This window comes from Anolis sagrei, chromosome 6, assembly GCF_037176765.1.
Source record: "Anolis sagrei isolate rAnoSag1 chromosome 6, rAnoSag1.mat, whole genome shotgun sequence".
NCBI classification, from domain to species: Eukaryota; Metazoa; Chordata; class Lepidosauria; order Squamata; family Dactyloidae; genus Anolis; species Anolis sagrei.
In genome coordinates this window covers 66,196,200-66,214,340 of record NC_090026.1, presented here as the reverse complement: position 1 = coordinate 66,214,340, position 18,141 = coordinate 66,196,200, and the positions used below count along the sequence as shown (strand labels likewise).

The window sequence follows — 18,141 nt, the reverse complement described above, 5'->3', positions numbered from 1 at the left end:
AGGCTGGATGGCCATCTGTCAGGGGTGCTTTGAATGCAATATTCCTGCTTCCTGGCAGGGGGTTGGACTGGATGGCCCATGAGGTCTCTTCCAACTCTGTGATTCTATGATTCTATGAATAATTTCTATGCAGACATAAAACACATTACATTAAAACAAATCAAAATACTCTGGTGTGAATAAGAGACTGAGCTGTGAATGAGTTCCTGGAATAAGTTACAGCTAAGTAACTTAAGGTCTTGAAGATAAGTCTTTTTTTAAATGTAAAAATGCATTAAAATACAAAAAAGGTAAAAAAAGAAAAAAAACCCTTTCAATCTGTTTTTAAGACTTATACACATATACTTATTCGTAACTCTCTCTGACTAAAGATTACAGCATATTTTGATAGCCCACTTGCTTTAATCAGAACCAAACAATTCATTTTTTCTTTTTTTCAGAAAAAAGTCTATATGTGGTATCAGATATTTAGAAAATGTTACTAACGTTTCTGTAATCCAGGGCTTTGCAAACTTTTTCAGGCACTGAGCCCTTTTGAAGCAAAGGTTTCTCATGGAGCCCCAAGAAATGTTTTATATTACATTATATATTGTATTATATATAATGTGTATATATCAGGCACAAACGAACTTTTTGACCAATGGAAGATCCCAGGGACCTTCCAGTCCACACCCCTTCTGTCATGCGGGACAAGCACAATCAAAGCATGCCAAACAGATAGCCACCCAGTCTCTGTAATAATAATAATAATAATAATAATAATGATAATAATAATAATAATAATAATGGCACAAACCAGCTGCTCCCATACCTTGGGAAGTCTGATCTGGCCACAGTGGTCCACGCTCTTTTTTTTTACATCTCGAATAGATTACTGCAACACACTGTACGTGGGGTTGCCTTTGAAGACTGTTCGGAAACTCCAACTAGTCCAACCTGCGGCAGCTAGACTACTCACTCGAGTGTCATACAGGGAGCACACCCCCCCCCCCGTTATGTCATCTACACTGGCTGCTGGTCCTGTTCGGAGCACAATTCAAAGTGCCGGTCTTGACCTATAAAACCCTATATGATTCTGGCCCAGCGTACTTGTCCAAATGTATCTCCTTCTATGTCCCACCTCAGAGTTTAAGATCTTCTGGGGAGGCCCTGCTCTCGGCTCTGCCTCTGTCACAAACACCTTCTCGGTGGTGGCCCCCCGCCTGTGGAATTCACTCCCCGGTGAAAGAAGGAAAGCTTGGAGAGGGGGAGGAGAAGGGAACTGCAGAGCCCCTCAGTATGGATCGTGGCACCCTAAGGACTCCCCGAAGCACACTTCTGAGAACTTCTGCTCTAATCAAACCACAATCATTTCCCCATTTCTATGAAATGTATCTGATTTGATGACCATTCCTTCAGTTTAGGTAGCATTGAATTCTTTCAACTGTACTCATAAAACAATCTTGCTGACATATTCATATAATCTTCCATTATCCTTCTATTTCCTAATTTGACGTCTATTATTCCAAAAGGAAATGTTCTGGTTGAACATTATTTTTTAAAGTGAATAAACATTCCTTGAGGCAGCTCAGGGTGTCAGGTGGGCAGAACTAGCATTTTGCATGGCAGTTCCATCCTGCATTTTGTGTCTGTGTAGAACTAGCCCTAGGGTGCTACAGAATGGGATCAAATAAAATATTCTCCTTTAAAGGCTTTGCCAGTCAGTAAAACTGTCCAAATCTCTGCCCAGCTTTGCCTCTGTGATTCCTGCCAGAGTAATTGTTGGAAGAAACAATTACTCTGGAAAAACTAGTCAGGATTACCTACTCTCCATTCAGAAGTACTGTCCATTCATAGATCTGAGTTTTAAATAATTCATATGCAGAAAATATTGTTCATACACTTTATTAAAATAAAATGAGCATGCTTCAAAAGACACAGAACAATCATTTCTGAAAAACAATGAATATGAAATTTAAGACTACACTGTATTGCTTAAATAGAAAATCTTGGTCGTTTATGCTGTTTTCATTATGCAAAGGATGAACTAAAACACAGATCATTAAAGTGACCAGTTCTCTTTGTACAAAATTCACTTTATCAACTGATTTAAAGTAAAAAAACTTTCCCTTTAGGGTCAGCATCTGTTGAGGACTTCCTAACATGGCACCTTCGTTTTATCAATCCCATTATAGCTCCTTTGTTTTTCACAATATGTTGTTTATGTAGAAATATAGAAACAACACATCCCTAAAGTCTATCCTCTTACTATCCATCAAGTTAAAGAAGGGATAGAGGTCACCAAGGCATGTTTGCAGTACAAATTTTGGCCTAATTCCATTTAGGAGTTTCAGGTAAAATAGGGGCATTGAGGTAATGAAATTTATTTAAGTGTTAGCTTACTAAATTCATTTTGGGTTAATAGATATTCCTAATAACTGGATTTAATCCTTAAGACTGTAGGAGGAGGAATGTGGAGCCCACCAGATGTAGAACAGCAAGTCCCAGTAGCGGTAGCCATAGCCAGGATTATAATCAGGGATTATATGCAACATCTAGAGGGCCGAACAATTCCCACCCCTGGATTAGAGTAACAGATATTCCATCTTTCCAGTGGATCCTGAGAATCATATTACTGTGAAAGGCAAGTGAGGAATACCAAAACATCTCACCAGGTGCATGTGGACAACAAGAGAGATTACATACCCCCCTGAAGGCTAAGGTTGAGCAAAACATGCTCTACACTTTCCGTTGGGCTGACAAAGTGGTTCTACTACTACTACTACTACTACTACTACTATTATTATTATTATAAACACAACAAGATGAGTCCACAGCAGACAAGATCACTCTGCTGGCTGTTGAATTGGATCACACATTGGACACTTCCCAAGTGTCTAGGACTGTATAATGTATCGGCAAATAATAATAATAATAATAATAATAATAATAATAATAATAATTTAAATCCCCGTATCCATAAATCCCTCAGTATTTTTAAGCTCACAGCACAATTTTATATATGGCTTCTCAGAGGGAGCTCCCACTGATTTAGTGGGACGTATTCCCAGTATATAGAGATAGGGTTGTGGCATCAGAAATCTTTATTTTCTTGATTCATTGCCTTTTAATGTTTATCATTTCCCTTTTGTCTTACTAATTATTGAAGCATGGAGACTACTGCAGTTCTTGGCACAAGTATATATATATATATGTAGCATCAACAGATGCCATATGAGGAATTTTCAAAAGACTCCATGTTGGCTGCTGATGTGGATTGCACAAGACAGGAGCTTGGCCCAGGTTCCAATGATCCACTGGATCCTGCTGCTTCTGCCAAAATTAGTAATCCCTATTCTTCTTGTAGCCACTCAGGCAAACTAAAAATCTACTCTAGATGACACAGAAATCCCTTTCTGGAATATGAGGATATTTTAGAGAGTAAAATGTTGATGTATTCCTAAATATTCTTGTCTTAATCCTTGGTAACTATATTGATTTGGATGAAACATACTTCTAACTTCCATGTCAGTCAAAAACGTCATTTTCAGCTAACAAAATACACTATATTACAGTATCTATTATCCTCCAAACATGAAAAATGAAATTCACATCTCGCTTCTTTTGTCGCTTAATTTACAATATAAAATTTCTTTATCAACATTTAAAAAATCAGTAATACAAAATGTGACATTTATTTATACAAATTGTGCTTTCATAAATGCATTTACAATGCGTAGCGTATTGCCTTATACATACATCCCCTACTAGTCCTGCCAAATCTCCATTAGGTTCAACCTCATTTGGACAGGAACAGGGAAAGAAGGTTTGGACCTTACAATTAAAGATACACTATTAAATCATTTAGACAAAGTCATATAAATCTTGCCTATACAAAGTTATTGCAACATCATATAACTGATACAGACTTGGCACTAGTTCCACAGGCTTTTTATACATCTAGACTCCCATCAGCTTTAGTCATGTGAAACCTTGAGGCCCTGTTTGTAGGGAATGTGCATCCCAACCTCATCCTCACTGAATGCAGCCATCCGCTTGAATTGGTATAGGTGGGCTTTTGTACACGATTGCCTTAGTGCAGTGGTTCTCAACCTGGGGTCCCCAGATGTTTTTGGCCTTCAACTCCCAGAAATCCCAGCTAGTTTACCAGCTGTTAGGATTTCTGGGAGTTGTAGGCCAAAAACATCTGGGGACCCAAGGTTGAGAACCACTGCAGTTGATCAGGACATAGAAGCTGATGGTTGCTCTACACCAGTAGGTCTCAACCTGTGTGTTCCCAGGTGTTTTGACCTACAACTCCTAGAAATCCCAGCCAGTTTACCAGCTGTTAGGATTTCTGGGAGTTGTAGGCCAAAAACATCTGGGGACCCAAGGTTGAAAACCACTGCAGTGGATCAGGACCTAGAAGCTGATGGTTGCTCTACACCAGTAGTTCTCAACCCGTGGGTTCCCAGGTGTTTTGACCTACAACTCCCAGAAATCCCAGCCAGTTTACCAGATGTTGGGATGTCTGGGAGTTGAAGGCCAAAACATCTGGGAACTTACAAGTTGGGAACCACTGCTGTACACTTTAATAAGAGCAAAGAACCTGTTTTCACCTGAGAGTGATTTCATTTTCAGGGAAGATGTTGGGGACCGTTGATGGGTGAGATCAAAGGCAAAAAAAGGGTAGTTAAAAAAATGCCGGCATGTTTTAGTTTAAAGTTCTTAAAGTCTTAGAAGTGTCATTTTATCCTTTCAAAAAGAGTGGATGTTCAAAAGGCCTCATCATATGAGGTTATCATGTGGAGTCTCACAAGGTTCATATTCAAACCGGGGGCCTGAATTTCTCCCCCTCAACCCATAACATTACACACTGTTCACATTAAATCATTTCAATGGCATGTGGGGTGGAGCAAAATGAAAATTAAGTGTCTCCTGAGTAGTATAGTGGGAAAAATTAAGACGCACAAAGTTCTCTGCTCTTTCAGTAGGGCTTCTTTTCCATAAGTGGCTAAGAATAGGTAGACCAAATCTTAAATGGTCTCTTATTGCACAAAAAAGTAACTAGGGACAGGGGGGAAAATAATTTTTTAGAAGCTTTTGGTATGCACTTCCTTTTAAAATCAAAGAGTGGCTACAATTGTATTCAATATTTTAGGCAATTATAAAAGATTAATACTTTTGTTGCAACAAAACTACATATTTGATAAGAAAATTACATTTTTGTTCTACTTTCCCCTGTACTGGTGACACGCAGCAGCAAAATACATTTCTCCATTCAAACAATGACAATTAACAGCCTGTTCATTTTATGGGAATGTTGAGAATTCTAAATTCTAGAACAGGGGTCCACAAACTGTCTAAACAGAGGGCCAGGTCACAGTTCCTCAAACTGTTGGAGGGCCGGATTATAATTTGAAAAAATATATGAATGAATTCCTATGCACACTGAACATATGTTATTTGTAGTGCAAAATAACACTTTAAAACAATACAATAATTAAAATGAGGAACAATTTTAACAAATATAAATTTATTAGTATTTCAATGGGAAGTGTGGGCCAGCTTTTGGCTGATGAGATAGGATTGTTGTTGTTGTTGTATGCTTTCAAGTCATTACAGACTTAGGTTGACCCTAAGCGAGGGCTGGGCAAATGACCTTGGAGGGCCACATTCGGCCCCCGGGCCTTAGTTTGAGGACCCCTGTTCTAGAAGGACCAAAATGCCTGAACATCCTGTGCATTGGTCTAATACAATTCATGTTGGACTGAAACAGGGATTATGAAACTCTTTCTTTTGGCTTTGATACTACTAAACTCTAAATACTACTAAACACAAGACATTCATACACCCAAGAATTATAGTTTGTGTTCTCATACAAATGATTGTCACCAGCAAGTGTGAGAAGTTTCACTGTTCAAATAGTAAACCCAAACTAGAATGGCTGGGGCATAAATTAACACAATATTGTACAGATATCAATACTGAATGCAGTCATGGTTTTGCTGCAGTATTCATAATAAAAAGTAGTATTTCAAATTAAATCATAATCTAATATGATTTAGATTTCAAAGTAACTTTCTTAACTTAGTGTAGTGACCTTTTGGACATTTGTAGGCTGGCCATATTTTAATGTTGACATTTATACTGACATCTGTACTCAAATAGGAAAAAAAGGTCTGGCTTTAACAAGCATTTGTTTTGCTCCTCACAGATGAAATTGTTCCAGGCATTCCATAGTTTATGACAGGGGTCCTCAAACTTTCTAAACAGAGGGCCAGGTCACAGTCCCTCAAACTGTTGGAGGGCCGGATTATAATTTGAAAAAAAAATGAATGAATTCCTATGCGCACTGCACATATCTTATCTGTAGTGCAAAAAACACTTTAAAACAATGCAATATTAAAATGAAGAACAATTTTAGCAAATATGAACATATTAGTATTTCAATGGGAAGTGTGAGCCTGCTTTTGGCTGATGAGATAGGATTGTTGTTGTCTGCTTTCAAGTCATTTCAGACTTAGGTTGACCCTGAGTGAGGGCCGGGTAAATAACCTTGGAGGGCCGGACTTGGCCCCCAGGACTTAGTTTGAGGACCCCTGGTCTATGGTTTTAAAAAGATGTTGAGATATAGAGCCTGTGCCAGTACACAGCTAAGAGCTTTTGAAGTTTACAATAATAAAAACATGTAATAACTGTGATACACTGAATTGTATTCATGAACAAAAAGCAAGAAAATGAGACAGTATCTTTGGTCCCAACAGCCCATTTTTAATATAAAAAGATTATTGCAGTATTTTAAAAATATTTTCCCTCAAAAAGACTTTTTAGAAAGTCAAATATTAGAGCAACAGAACATTATTGGGAAAACAAATAAACATGGAATTTCAGTAAGGAAAAAATCACAATTAAATGGTTTAAGATTATAAAAACTTTAAAATGTTGCCTCTGGCACTGGAATTCTATGTAGTTCACAATGGTTTTACTAAACACTTTAGAAAAGGAGGTGCAAACAGAAAAGAGAACCCTCCCTTTGCCCTAACTAAATATATTCTCACAGAGAAATAAAAATTATAGAAAAAAAATTCCCAGAACAATGTTAACAACAGCTGACATTGAAGAGGTAGGTAACAATTTTGTGTTATTATTGCCCATACTGAATGTCCAAATCCCCAGAGTGAAATGCTTGTCAGGAAATGCAAAGAGTCTTATACCGCAGGCCACTTTATAAATAGCCAAATGTTAGCCTGCTTCTTTGGTGAAAATGGTAGCATTACAACTCCACCCTAGGTATGATTGCATAGGATTATGCCATAGGAACCTTTTATGTGCTGTACCTCATCAACACATGGAAGATATTCTGACTATTTCTGAAACTGAACTTCTGCTTCTGATACAATGGTGGTGCACACATGCAAGGGAAGCTGGAGATAGATGGTAATCTTTATGTGGGACATAGATATTTTGCACACAAGCTTTTCAAGTATAGGAAGCAGTTCTTTGTACCTGTTGCAATGCATATGAAAGGTATTCCAGCTTTTAAAATAATTACATTAGTGTTTTCTTTCATGTCAGGTGTGAACTGCAAGTCGCTTCTGGTGTGACAGAATTGGCTGTATGGAAGGTCGTTATCCAAGGGACGCCCAGATGTTTGATGTTTTGCCATCCTTGTGGGAGGCTTCTCTCATGTCCCCGCATGGGGAGCTGGAGCTGACAGAGAGAACTTGCTCTCCCCGGTTTCGAATCGCCGACCTGTCAGTCAGCAGTCCTGCTGGCACAAGGGTTTAACCCATTGTGCCACCGGGGGCTCCATATTAGTGTTAGAAAGTACAGCCATAACTAATTGTAATTAAGATGGCTTTGGGTTTTAAGTTCTTATACATAAGAAAATGGGCATTTATTTAACACCACTGTGACACAATTCTCACATAATAAGATGTACACCTCTCCAGATAAGAGCAACACTGTACATATTATTTATGTTTTGCTTCCTGTATGTAGACAATTCTCCTTCTTTACACAAACCAAACAGACTATCAACAAATGTTGATGAGAGATCTGTGTAACTCTTTTTTCCTAACCGTGTGATGAATTTTGCCATAGGTTTGTTAATATGTGAGGTTGCCAATATCCAACACATCTCGGACACAAGACTGATTTCCTCATCAAGCTCAGGTTTGTAAAATGAAATACCATTTTTTTCTTTAAATTAAAGAATCAGAGAAGCCTAGGGATGTTGTTCTATAAATATATGCCAATGGTATTAAGCAAAGGCAAAAAACCTCCCAATGACTCCTCTTGCTATCACTCAGCGATATGGGAACACCTTCCCAAAAATTTTATGGGACGGAGTTAGAAGCCCCAATTCACAAGGAAGGAATACCAAGAACTCCACTTCCCGGGAGGGAAAACACTGGTGTAATCCTTCTATAGTGTATGAGGAACCTTACTCCTTGATAACACCAGAGCAGACTCAGATGCATGCAGAAATAACTAATGTATTAGTTTGAACAACCAATTGAGTTCAACAACTTTCACATTTCTCAGGGGAACAACTCCAAGGATAAGACATTGAACAAAATGTAGGAAAAGTGTAATGTCCTCATCATGTTTAACCACTTGAAAGACCAGGTTCAGAATATGATGCAGCAAAATAATAATAATAAAAAAACACTATGCAGTGGTGCATTAAGTGAACAACTTTTTCTTGAAGAAAAACAGAAAATGCCAAACTGCCCTGTAATAACACGTGTTTTTAAAGAGTCTAGGTAAAAAAAAGATGCATAAATCATAAATAAAAAAATATTGGAGGTAATTATTTAATCTTGTCATATATGCTCTAGTTTAACTATTTCTCTTAATTTATTAAACAGAAGAGTATTTTGTTAAGTCTTATGGTATCATGGCTATATATATGGCTCCATATATCTTTAAACCATTTTTAAACCTTGAATATACAATTCCAATGGACCAGACTTCTTAATTGTATTAATTCTCTCTCACTTGGTTCTTCCTCTTCATCTCTTTCTCATTGTGATCAGCCCAAATTGGGTGGAGTATCTTCCATGCATAATAAGAAAGCATCATTTTAATAAGGATTTGGCTGTATTTTTTTTTGGCCAGAAGAGGTAACAAATGAATCCACATAATAACAAAACTAAGGCTGGAATCCTTCACAGATAATCTATACAGCGTAGGTGCTGGAGGTGCAGGAAATACCACTGAACTTAGTGAAGTTTACTTCTTAGTAGACCAACATGAACTGCATGGGAATCCCACTTTAATTTCTGTATTGGCTTTAAACTTTTCTAGCATAAATGCATTTGTGTGTTAATTTAAGTAAACAGATACAGATAATCAATCTCCATTTCTTCCCCTGCCTTCTTCATGTGGTTGTGTTGTTTATAAATTTGTATTTTATCTGTAATATAGAAGTCAACAGAATCCTCACTATAGGATTGGAGTTTGGTGTGATTTTTCCCCTTATTGCAATAGCTGTTGAATAAAAGGGAAGTTCTCCTGTACTGACTCCTTTAGGATAAATAAGTCATGGAACAAGTGGTGACTTCTGTAGGGGTTGCCTGAGGTACTTCAGATAATTTTCAATCTTTACATTTCCCCCTATTCAAATCAAAACACCAAGCCTTAAAAAAAACCCTAAAAATTTCAATTCATAGCGTTTTAGTTAAGATTTTAGACCTGTTGTCACAGCTCCAGAGAAAGCAATGGGGCCAGAAAAAAGTGAGAAGTGAATAAACAAAGAAAACCCATTGTTTTCATTTTCACTGAGCATTTAAGTGGCTAGTCTGTTGTGCACTTCATAAGCATTCCTGAACAATATCTTCAAACTGTGAAGTTCTGGTGACCAAACAGTAGTGGTTAGTTGGCAGTGAGTGCTGTAAGTGAGTTCTTCTGCTAGGCAGATTCTCTCAGTCCGATTCAGTTGCTCTAAGAAATGTCTTAAGCAGAATCAGTTCCCTCCCAAATACCCCTTTCTCCTCATTTGCATACCAAAAAAATAAATGAAGCTGGTCCTTCAAAAGCTGGACCAATGTATACCAACAATTTTTTCTTTAGATCTTCAGATGCTTGTCAGTGCTGCTGAAAAAAAGAAACCCGGTGAAAATGTCTCTTAACTCCAACAAAGATCCACCTGGCACCAAGCAGTTCAGTATCTGATTGTCTTGATGTAATAAAAAACTTTAAAAATTCCAAAGAACATTTTACAAAATACAGAACATTGAATCACTTAAAGTGGATGCTGCAGCTGCGTTGCATTGAGAGAATTCTTTAGCGAGTTAAGTAAAGAATGAATGCAACCATGACTTCTAACTTCCTGGATGTTATCTCTTTGTTGTACATTGCATCTTCCCAATTGATAGAGGTAAGACAAGTACCTAAGCAAGCCTGTTAAAATCCATAAACACACCTTGAAGAAAATGCACATTCTGGCATCAATTGCTCTTTCATCTACTCAGAATTCCTTTCTACAGCAGCCAGGAACGTCGCCTCCATTCCTGGTCTTGTTGCTGGTGCCACAAGCAGTCTTTCCCTCAGGTGTCACGCCGAGGCTTGAATGTAGTCACTTTTTGGTGTTGCTACCCTTAGGTATTCTGGATTCTCAGCTGTAGGAATCTTAGGGAAGCCGTTAGATTTGGTCCCATTAGGCAAGAAATCATGCTGGTAATCCGGATTGTCCAGATTGATTTGCGGGTTGTCTTTCTGGCCCAAGAAGGGAGAGCTGTCAAAAATTGTATTCGCAAAAGGAGAGAGACTTGTGTTGAGATACTCCGGATTGTCCAGTGCTGTGCTGTGGGGATTCTGATGGTTTGACTCAACCGCATGTTTGGGCTCAATTGGAAGGGAGAAATTGTTGTAGACTGGGGTTTGCATGACAGGAGCAGATGGGGTTTTGGCCGCCAGTTGGTTCATGTATTCTGAAAATATTTCAAGAAAACAAAGGTGGAAGAGAATTAGCTCAATTGCAAAAGTGACTTTAATCAAAGCAAGTATTAAATCTGCAGAAAACTATCCTTGTTGTTCTCCCTTTTGCCCAGCAACTATTTTCATTTGCTAATTAAAGTAATTTCTTGCTTTTCTGGATTTTTATAATGTTGCCAAATACATGACTATGCCTGTTTGATGCATTTTATTAAATACTCTTTTGAATTATATTAAAACAAAGACAGCGCCTATCCATGTACTCATGCATTATGAAAAAATGTAGTGTGAAATGAACCCAGATGTGAGAAAAAAAGGTATTTTCTGATGGGTCTTAAAGCTCATATGGCAAAAGAACTTAAGGCATTGTGTCAGAATCTGGGATCAACATATCAGTCACCAAGGTAAAGGTCCAGTCGTGTCCAGCTCTGGGGGTTGGTGCTCATCTCCATTTCTAAGCTGAAGAACCGGTGTTGTCCATAGACACCTCCAAGTTCATGAGTGCATGCAGCACCATTTTCTTCCCACCGGAGCGGTACCTATTGATCTACTCACACTTGTATGTTTTTGAACTGCTAGGTTGGCAGAAGCTGGGACTAACAGCGGGAGCTCACGTCGCTCTCCGGATTCAAACCTGTAACCTTTCAGTCAACAAGTTCAGCAGCTCAGTGGTTTAACCCACTGTGCAGTATTTACATCGAATAAATTGTGTGTATTTGAGTTGTTATACAAACTACATAGATGCACCTGAAATTCATATTAGTTTCAGGACCTCTGAATCAAATAGTCACAGTTGCTAAGCGTTAGGGCTTCTTATCTACCATTCTTACAATTTCAATATACTGTATATACTTGAGTATAAGTCTAGTTTTTCAGCCCCTTTTTTAGGCTGAAAAAAATCCCCTCGGCTTATACTTGAGTCAAGGTTATTTATTATTTTACTCTGCTATTAGTATTATTTTTATTACATTTATTATTTTACTCTATTATTTTTATTACATGTATTATTTTACTCTATTATTATTACATTTACATTATTTTACTGTATTATTATATTTATTGCATTTATTATTTTACTCTATTGTTATTATTTATTACTTTATTATTATTACTATTATTATTAAATTTCCATTATTTACTCTATTATTATTTTTATTACATGTTATTACATTTATTATTTTATTCTATCATTATAGGTAATAGGTAAGCACATTTACATTGAAGGAGGTTAGAATGATGGTTGAATCAGAGTTGGGCAGTCTTATCTTAAATTACAGTTTTGTGTAAATATTCAAAAACATTTAACCTACTGATGATTACCAGTAGCAGCTACATTTCTCACCCTTGGCTTATACTCGAGTCAATACGTTTTTCCAGTTTTTCGTGGTAAAATTAGGTCCCTCGGCTTATATTCGGGTCAGCTTATACGGGAGTTTACCACACACAGATATTTCTTAAGTGCACTTACACAGAAAACAAATCTTCACTTTGAATCTGGTATCTTTTACCTACCCTAAAATGAACTCACGTTTGTGACAATGATGATGTGCAAACAATTGTCAGATCACCAAAACATACACTGCATATATCAATCAAACAACATCTCAGTCAGACAAACTATCAGAGATGGGAAGTCTGCATATTCACCTGGAGCAGGTAGAAAACCATCATCCAGACTGTCATCCAGGCAATTTCTTGTTGGGTCAGAACTGTATCGCTGGATAAAGCTGTCTTCTCTCATTCGACGTCCCTACAGGTTAGGATAGATTGAAAGAGGAAATCTGAAGCACACAAATGCTGACAGCGAGACACGTCCATTTCAATGTTAAAGCTAAACTTGGATGACTTGTGGACAGGTGTTTCTTTTAGGCTGTCATTGATAGATAGCAAAAAGAACCAGGAAGTAATAGCTGCTGCCAGTAATTGCAATTGGTTCAAACTTACCCCGTTAATATCCAAGCAGGTTACAGCTGCAGAATTATCACTAGTAGCACTCTAAAACAGAAGAGAAAAGGCTTTTATTGTTTTTGTTTTAACATAAGAAGGTGGCATCTTAGAGTATTGTTGTTGTCAATATTATTATTATATTACTTGCCTCTTCTTGAGACTCATAATTTGTTGCATAAAATCTGAGCAAGTAAAGCTGTTGTATCATAAACATTATCAAATGTATTGTAACAACTATATTTGCTGTGCTTTTTGCTACAAAATTCTAGTTTTACTATGCTTCTGCAGTTTCTCAAGATTTTTGGAAACACGCTTATACCAGTGAACTTAGGAGAGGTGTCCGAGAATTTGATGGGCTGCTGAAAAATCCTTGGTGTGGAATGAGGTATTCATCTGCATCCACAATGTCCTCCATGTCCTCTTCTTCCATGAGGCTCCGGTAAAATTTTGAGTCTGTTGGGCTTGGTAGGTTCATTCTTTCATCTCCCTGTTCAAAAGCAAATCATAATGACAATTTGTGTTTTCAGGGTGTACTATTTTCACATTTAATAGGTTTTTAAATAAAAATCCCTATACAACTGTAAAATATGAATTGAAATTGAGAAAAGGAATGCCTAAATACCTAAAAGTTGGGCACTACTTGACCATAAATATATTAAAATGTAAGAGCTCTATTGGATCAAGTATTAGTTCAACATCCTGCTTCCCACAAGAATGAAGTTTAAAGATAAAAGCCTCCTTCCCATGTTGCTCCCCTGGTAGTTGGTATACACTGAATATCACATTCACCAAATTGTGTTTGGATGCTGGGAGTGGAATAGGGGTACCTGCACAGAAAACATCCAAGGAATTTGAAATGAAGCAAAACAAATGTTTCCATAAACTATTGGAATGACCCAAGGTGGATTCCATTCACTCTCCATCTTCTTGAATATGAGAAGTAGGAATATGTGGAATTTACACCTTGGGAGGTTATGTGATGTTACTAATACTTTTTTTTTGCCTTCATTCAAATTGTTTGGATGCAGAAATGTCCACATTCAATTTGGTGACAACTTCACCAAATTGTTATCAGTCTAAAGAGGTGACCAAATTATGTATTTTATAGACTGTATATGGAGCCCCCGATGGTGCAGTGGGTTAAACCCTTGTGTCAGCAGGACTGAATATCAACAGGTCAGAGGTTTGAATCTGGAGAAAGTGTGGATGAGCTCATTATGTCAGCTCCAGCTCCCCATGCGGGCACATGAGAGAAGCCTCTACAAGGATGGTAAAAAAATCAAAACATCTGGGCATCCCCTGGAAAACGTCCTTGCAGATGGGCTGTTGTAGGTTTTTTTGGGCTATATGGCCATGGTCTAGAGGCATTCTCTCCTGATGTTTCGCCTGCATCTATGGCAAGCATCCTCAGAGATAGTGAGGTCTGTTGGAACTAGGAAAAAGGGTTTATATATCTGTGGAATGACCAGGGTGAGACAAAGGACTCTTGTCTGCTGGAGCTAGGTGTGAATATTTCAACTGACCACCTTGATTAGCATATAATGGCCTGACAGTGCCTAGAGCAAACTTTTGTTGAGAGGTGATTAGATGTCCTTGTTTGTTTCCCCTCTGTTGTTGTGCTGTTGTAATTTTAGAGGTTTTTAATACTGGTAGCCAGATTTTGTTCATTTTCATGGTTTCCTCCTTTCTGTTGAAATTGTCAAAAGCTGAGGCTGATTAATTTGCTAGCCTCGCATGATTTCCAACTGGCCTCATTCACGAGGCCTTCAAAAATTAAGGAGGAGGTATTGAAGGCCCTGTGAACGTGGCTACTTGGGAACACATGGGAATGAGCCTGTGGATAGGTGGGTGAGAAACCACAAGGGCCACCCAGGAGGCAGGATCCCGCTAAGCAGCAGAATGACTGGATCAATAGCTGGGCATTCCTCCTCCTCCTCTGAGCACTATAGAGCCCTGAGGCTGCTGCCACCACCTGGAACAGCTTCTTGATGCCACCCTCCCTCCTCTCCCTGTCCCATCTCTGGGGTTCTGGGCTCCTCTGGACCATTTATGTGTGCAGTTCTAATGCACCATCAAATCTAATGGGCACATCAAATTTGGCAATATAATTTAGCCAAAAAAGGTGAACACTGAACTTGAGTAAAAATGCTAGGAGACTTTTTTCTCACAGTGTTCGTCACTATTCCCCAATGGGCTATTTTCCTTTCATTTTTATTCTATAGTTATATATTGATATTTGCCTTTTTAAATGCTAGAATCATGCAACCTACACTAAAAATTAAAAAAAAAATTAAGGAACAGTGGTAATGTGGGAAGACAAGGTTATGAGGATGTGCAGAATAAGATTGCAGGAACACAAATTGGCAAATCAGCACAATTGCATTGTGGAAGAAAGAAGGTGCTCAACCTGGTACCTATATTTTATCATTGCAAACACAACTGTAATGGAATACCGCATTCATGTGATATAATGACTGTAGTCTAACTCTTTTCTGAGAGAAAGTAAGTATTACGCTGTTTGATAACCAGTACCTGTATAACCAAATAGCGCTGTGGGTCCCGAGCCATTTTGGAGAATTCTGCTATTAGCTCGCGAAATTTGGGACGACTCTCTGCATCAATCATCCAACCTGAAGGACACACAAAAACATGTTGAAGGGGAAAAGAGAGCCTGATATAACCCCCCACCCTCAAATAAGGAAAAGAGTAAATAACTTCAAATCCTGATGTTTAACACTGATCTCTAAACAATAATTAGATATGCCTCATAAAATCAAATGGTACATAGATATTATTGTTCCTCTATCAGATGGGACACTTTAATGTGGTGAGAGGGGGTCTATGAGAAAGTGAAACAAACATGAACAATGACAAGGATCCACACAGGGTTCTGTCATAAATGCTTAGAGCTATTAAATGTGTTAACAAGCTTATTAATATCTTCCTTTTTATCTATAGCCTTGGAGAATCTTTCAAGAAATCCCAAATCCTATCCGAAATGTTAACTTTACAATATACAGCCTCTGAAATTCAAAACAAAGAATTTTGATGCCATCTAGTGGATTGCTTGTGAATGCACACCCACCCACATTTATTTTCATAAATAGAACAGAATGTCTGCTTGGCAGAAGAACATCCTTTTGAGAGGCAAGGAGAAGGGGAACCTCCTGCCAAGCGGAGGCTGGTGAACTTGCCAGTCTTGTCTTGGCGGAGGGGATGCGGCTTCTAAACTTGTTTCACTCACAGTCTGAATGAGGCCAGTTGGGAAACTGCCACTCCTCCATCAGGCTGAGGCTGGCAAGTTTAGGGGGAGGCACCCTTTCTCCTTGATAGACAAGGAAAGGGGAATATTACATTTGACAACAGGTTATTTTTGGTGATGCACACTTCAACATTGAGATGCACATTACAATCTATGGCACATTGTACTAGAGTAAATATCATAGTCCTGTGCATAATTTTAAAATAAAAACTACAAAATTATTGTTTTCTTTGCTTTGGCTTTATATTGTTATTATACATTTTATTAATTAATATTTGTTGTGTATTATGTTGTTTTTTGTTGAAAATCTTCTAAGAATTTTATAATGAAAACCAGTGTTAAAAAAGATAAAGCTTTCATGACATTAAGTCTAGTCCTGTCTGACTCTGAAGGGCAGTGCTCATCTTCATTTCTAAACTAAAGAGCTGGCGTTGTCCATAGACACCTCCAAGGTAATGTGGCCAACATGACTGCATGGAGCACCATTACCTTCCTGTCTAAGTGGTACTTATTGATCCATTCACTTTTGCATGTTTTCGAACTGCTAAGTTGGCAAAAGCTGGGACTAATTGTGGGAACTCACCCCACTCCCTGGATTCAAACCACAAAAATCAGTATAGAACAACTAAAACATAATCCTATTCCAAAGCCTTCATATTTTCTAGAATCCTCTTGTTTCACTTATTTAACTGAATGTCATTGCTTCTGATATATAAACTACAATAAAACTGGTACTAGCATTCATTCACATTATTGTTTGAAAGCATCTTTCTTAAAACATTGGGAGATGTGGCATCACTTTGGATTATTGTTTAAGTAAGTGCTTTATTTTTCTGAGCATAGCCTCAGCATGAAATACTTTTGCATTTTTTAGTAGCTTTCTTCTCAACCATTTTTTGAAAACATCTTAAAACGAACCTTTCTTGTGCTAGCAAACAAGTGAAGAATACCAAACGAATCATAATATTTCACATTTAAACAGAAGACAAACATAGTGGACAGCCTTTATGAATGTACAACAATACACTAAGTTTTATGTGGACAGAACTATCATCAAGGAATATATATTCAGCCCTTTTTGTAGAGTTCTGGTTGATTGCCACTGATATCCATAGTATTTTTCCAAAATAACTTTGGTGAATTGCAATTGTGTGCAATTTTTCAGATGAATTGCAAATTAAGTGTACCATTTAAAATGTGTAGTGTTAACTAAAGATGCAAATAATACTTATTAATATTAACATCTGCAAAAACAAAATGGCAAGACAATTCTGCTGAAGATAAAAACACCAGATGTGTAAATACTTGCACTTTGTTGGGGAAATTCTATTTGCATAAAAATATACTTTGTCGCCCTGTGCAGAAGACATACTTTGTGGCGGTTAATGTATTTTATACAAAATACACAATACATTATCTTCCACAAAAATATTGGGTTTTTTTGCACAGAGAACACATGCAAAAGCCTACATGTGACTTTTCTGTGGACTGCAGACATCTTACACAAATCATGCCACGTTATGCAGTTTGAATGAATATATAAGTAAAAATGTAATGTTCATTTGTAGGAGTAACAGAACTCAAAAACCACTGGATGAATTGACACCAAATTTGCACACAAGACACCTAACAACCCAATGTATGTCCTTCACACACACAAAAAATGATTTTCTCATTTGGGAGTTGTAGTTGCTGGGATTTATAGTTCACCTACAAACAAAGAACATTCTGAACCCCACCAACGATGGAATTGAACCAAACTTGGCACACAGTTCTCCCAAACCAAGAGAAAATACTGGAAGGGTTTGGTGGGCAGTGTCCTTTGGTTTTGGAGTTTTAGTTCACCTGCATCCAGAGATCACTGTGGACTCAAACAATGATGGATCTGGACCAAACTTGACACAAATACTCAATATGCTCAAATGTGAACACTGGTGGAGTTTGTGGAAAATAGAATCTTGACATTTGGGAGTTGCTGGGATTTATAGTTCACCTACAATCACAGAGCA

At 37.7% G+C, this 18,141-nt stretch overlaps 1 protein-coding gene across 1 annotated transcript in view; it reads right to left on the bottom strand.

Annotated features, from left to right (window-relative positions):
* Positions 1 to 8,191: 8,191 nt before the first annotated feature.
* The window catches only part of EGFR (epidermal growth factor receptor), a 131,384-nt gene continuing 121,434 nt past the window's right edge, over positions 8,192 to 18,141 (bottom strand). Inside the window, exons 24-28 of the mRNA XM_060781559.2 lie at positions 15,403 to 15,500; positions 13,190 to 13,357; positions 12,868 to 12,918; positions 12,571 to 12,673; positions 8,192 to 10,919 (exon numbers count right to left, since the gene is read on the bottom strand). Of these exons, the coding sequence (XP_060637542.2) occupies positions 10,543 to 10,919; positions 12,571 to 12,673; positions 12,868 to 12,918; positions 13,190 to 13,357; positions 15,403 to 15,500 (797 nt within the window). The 3' untranslated portion in view covers positions 8,192 to 10,542. The remainder of the gene's footprint in view (positions 10,920 to 12,570; positions 12,674 to 12,867; positions 12,919 to 13,189; positions 13,358 to 15,402; positions 15,501 to 18,141) is intronic.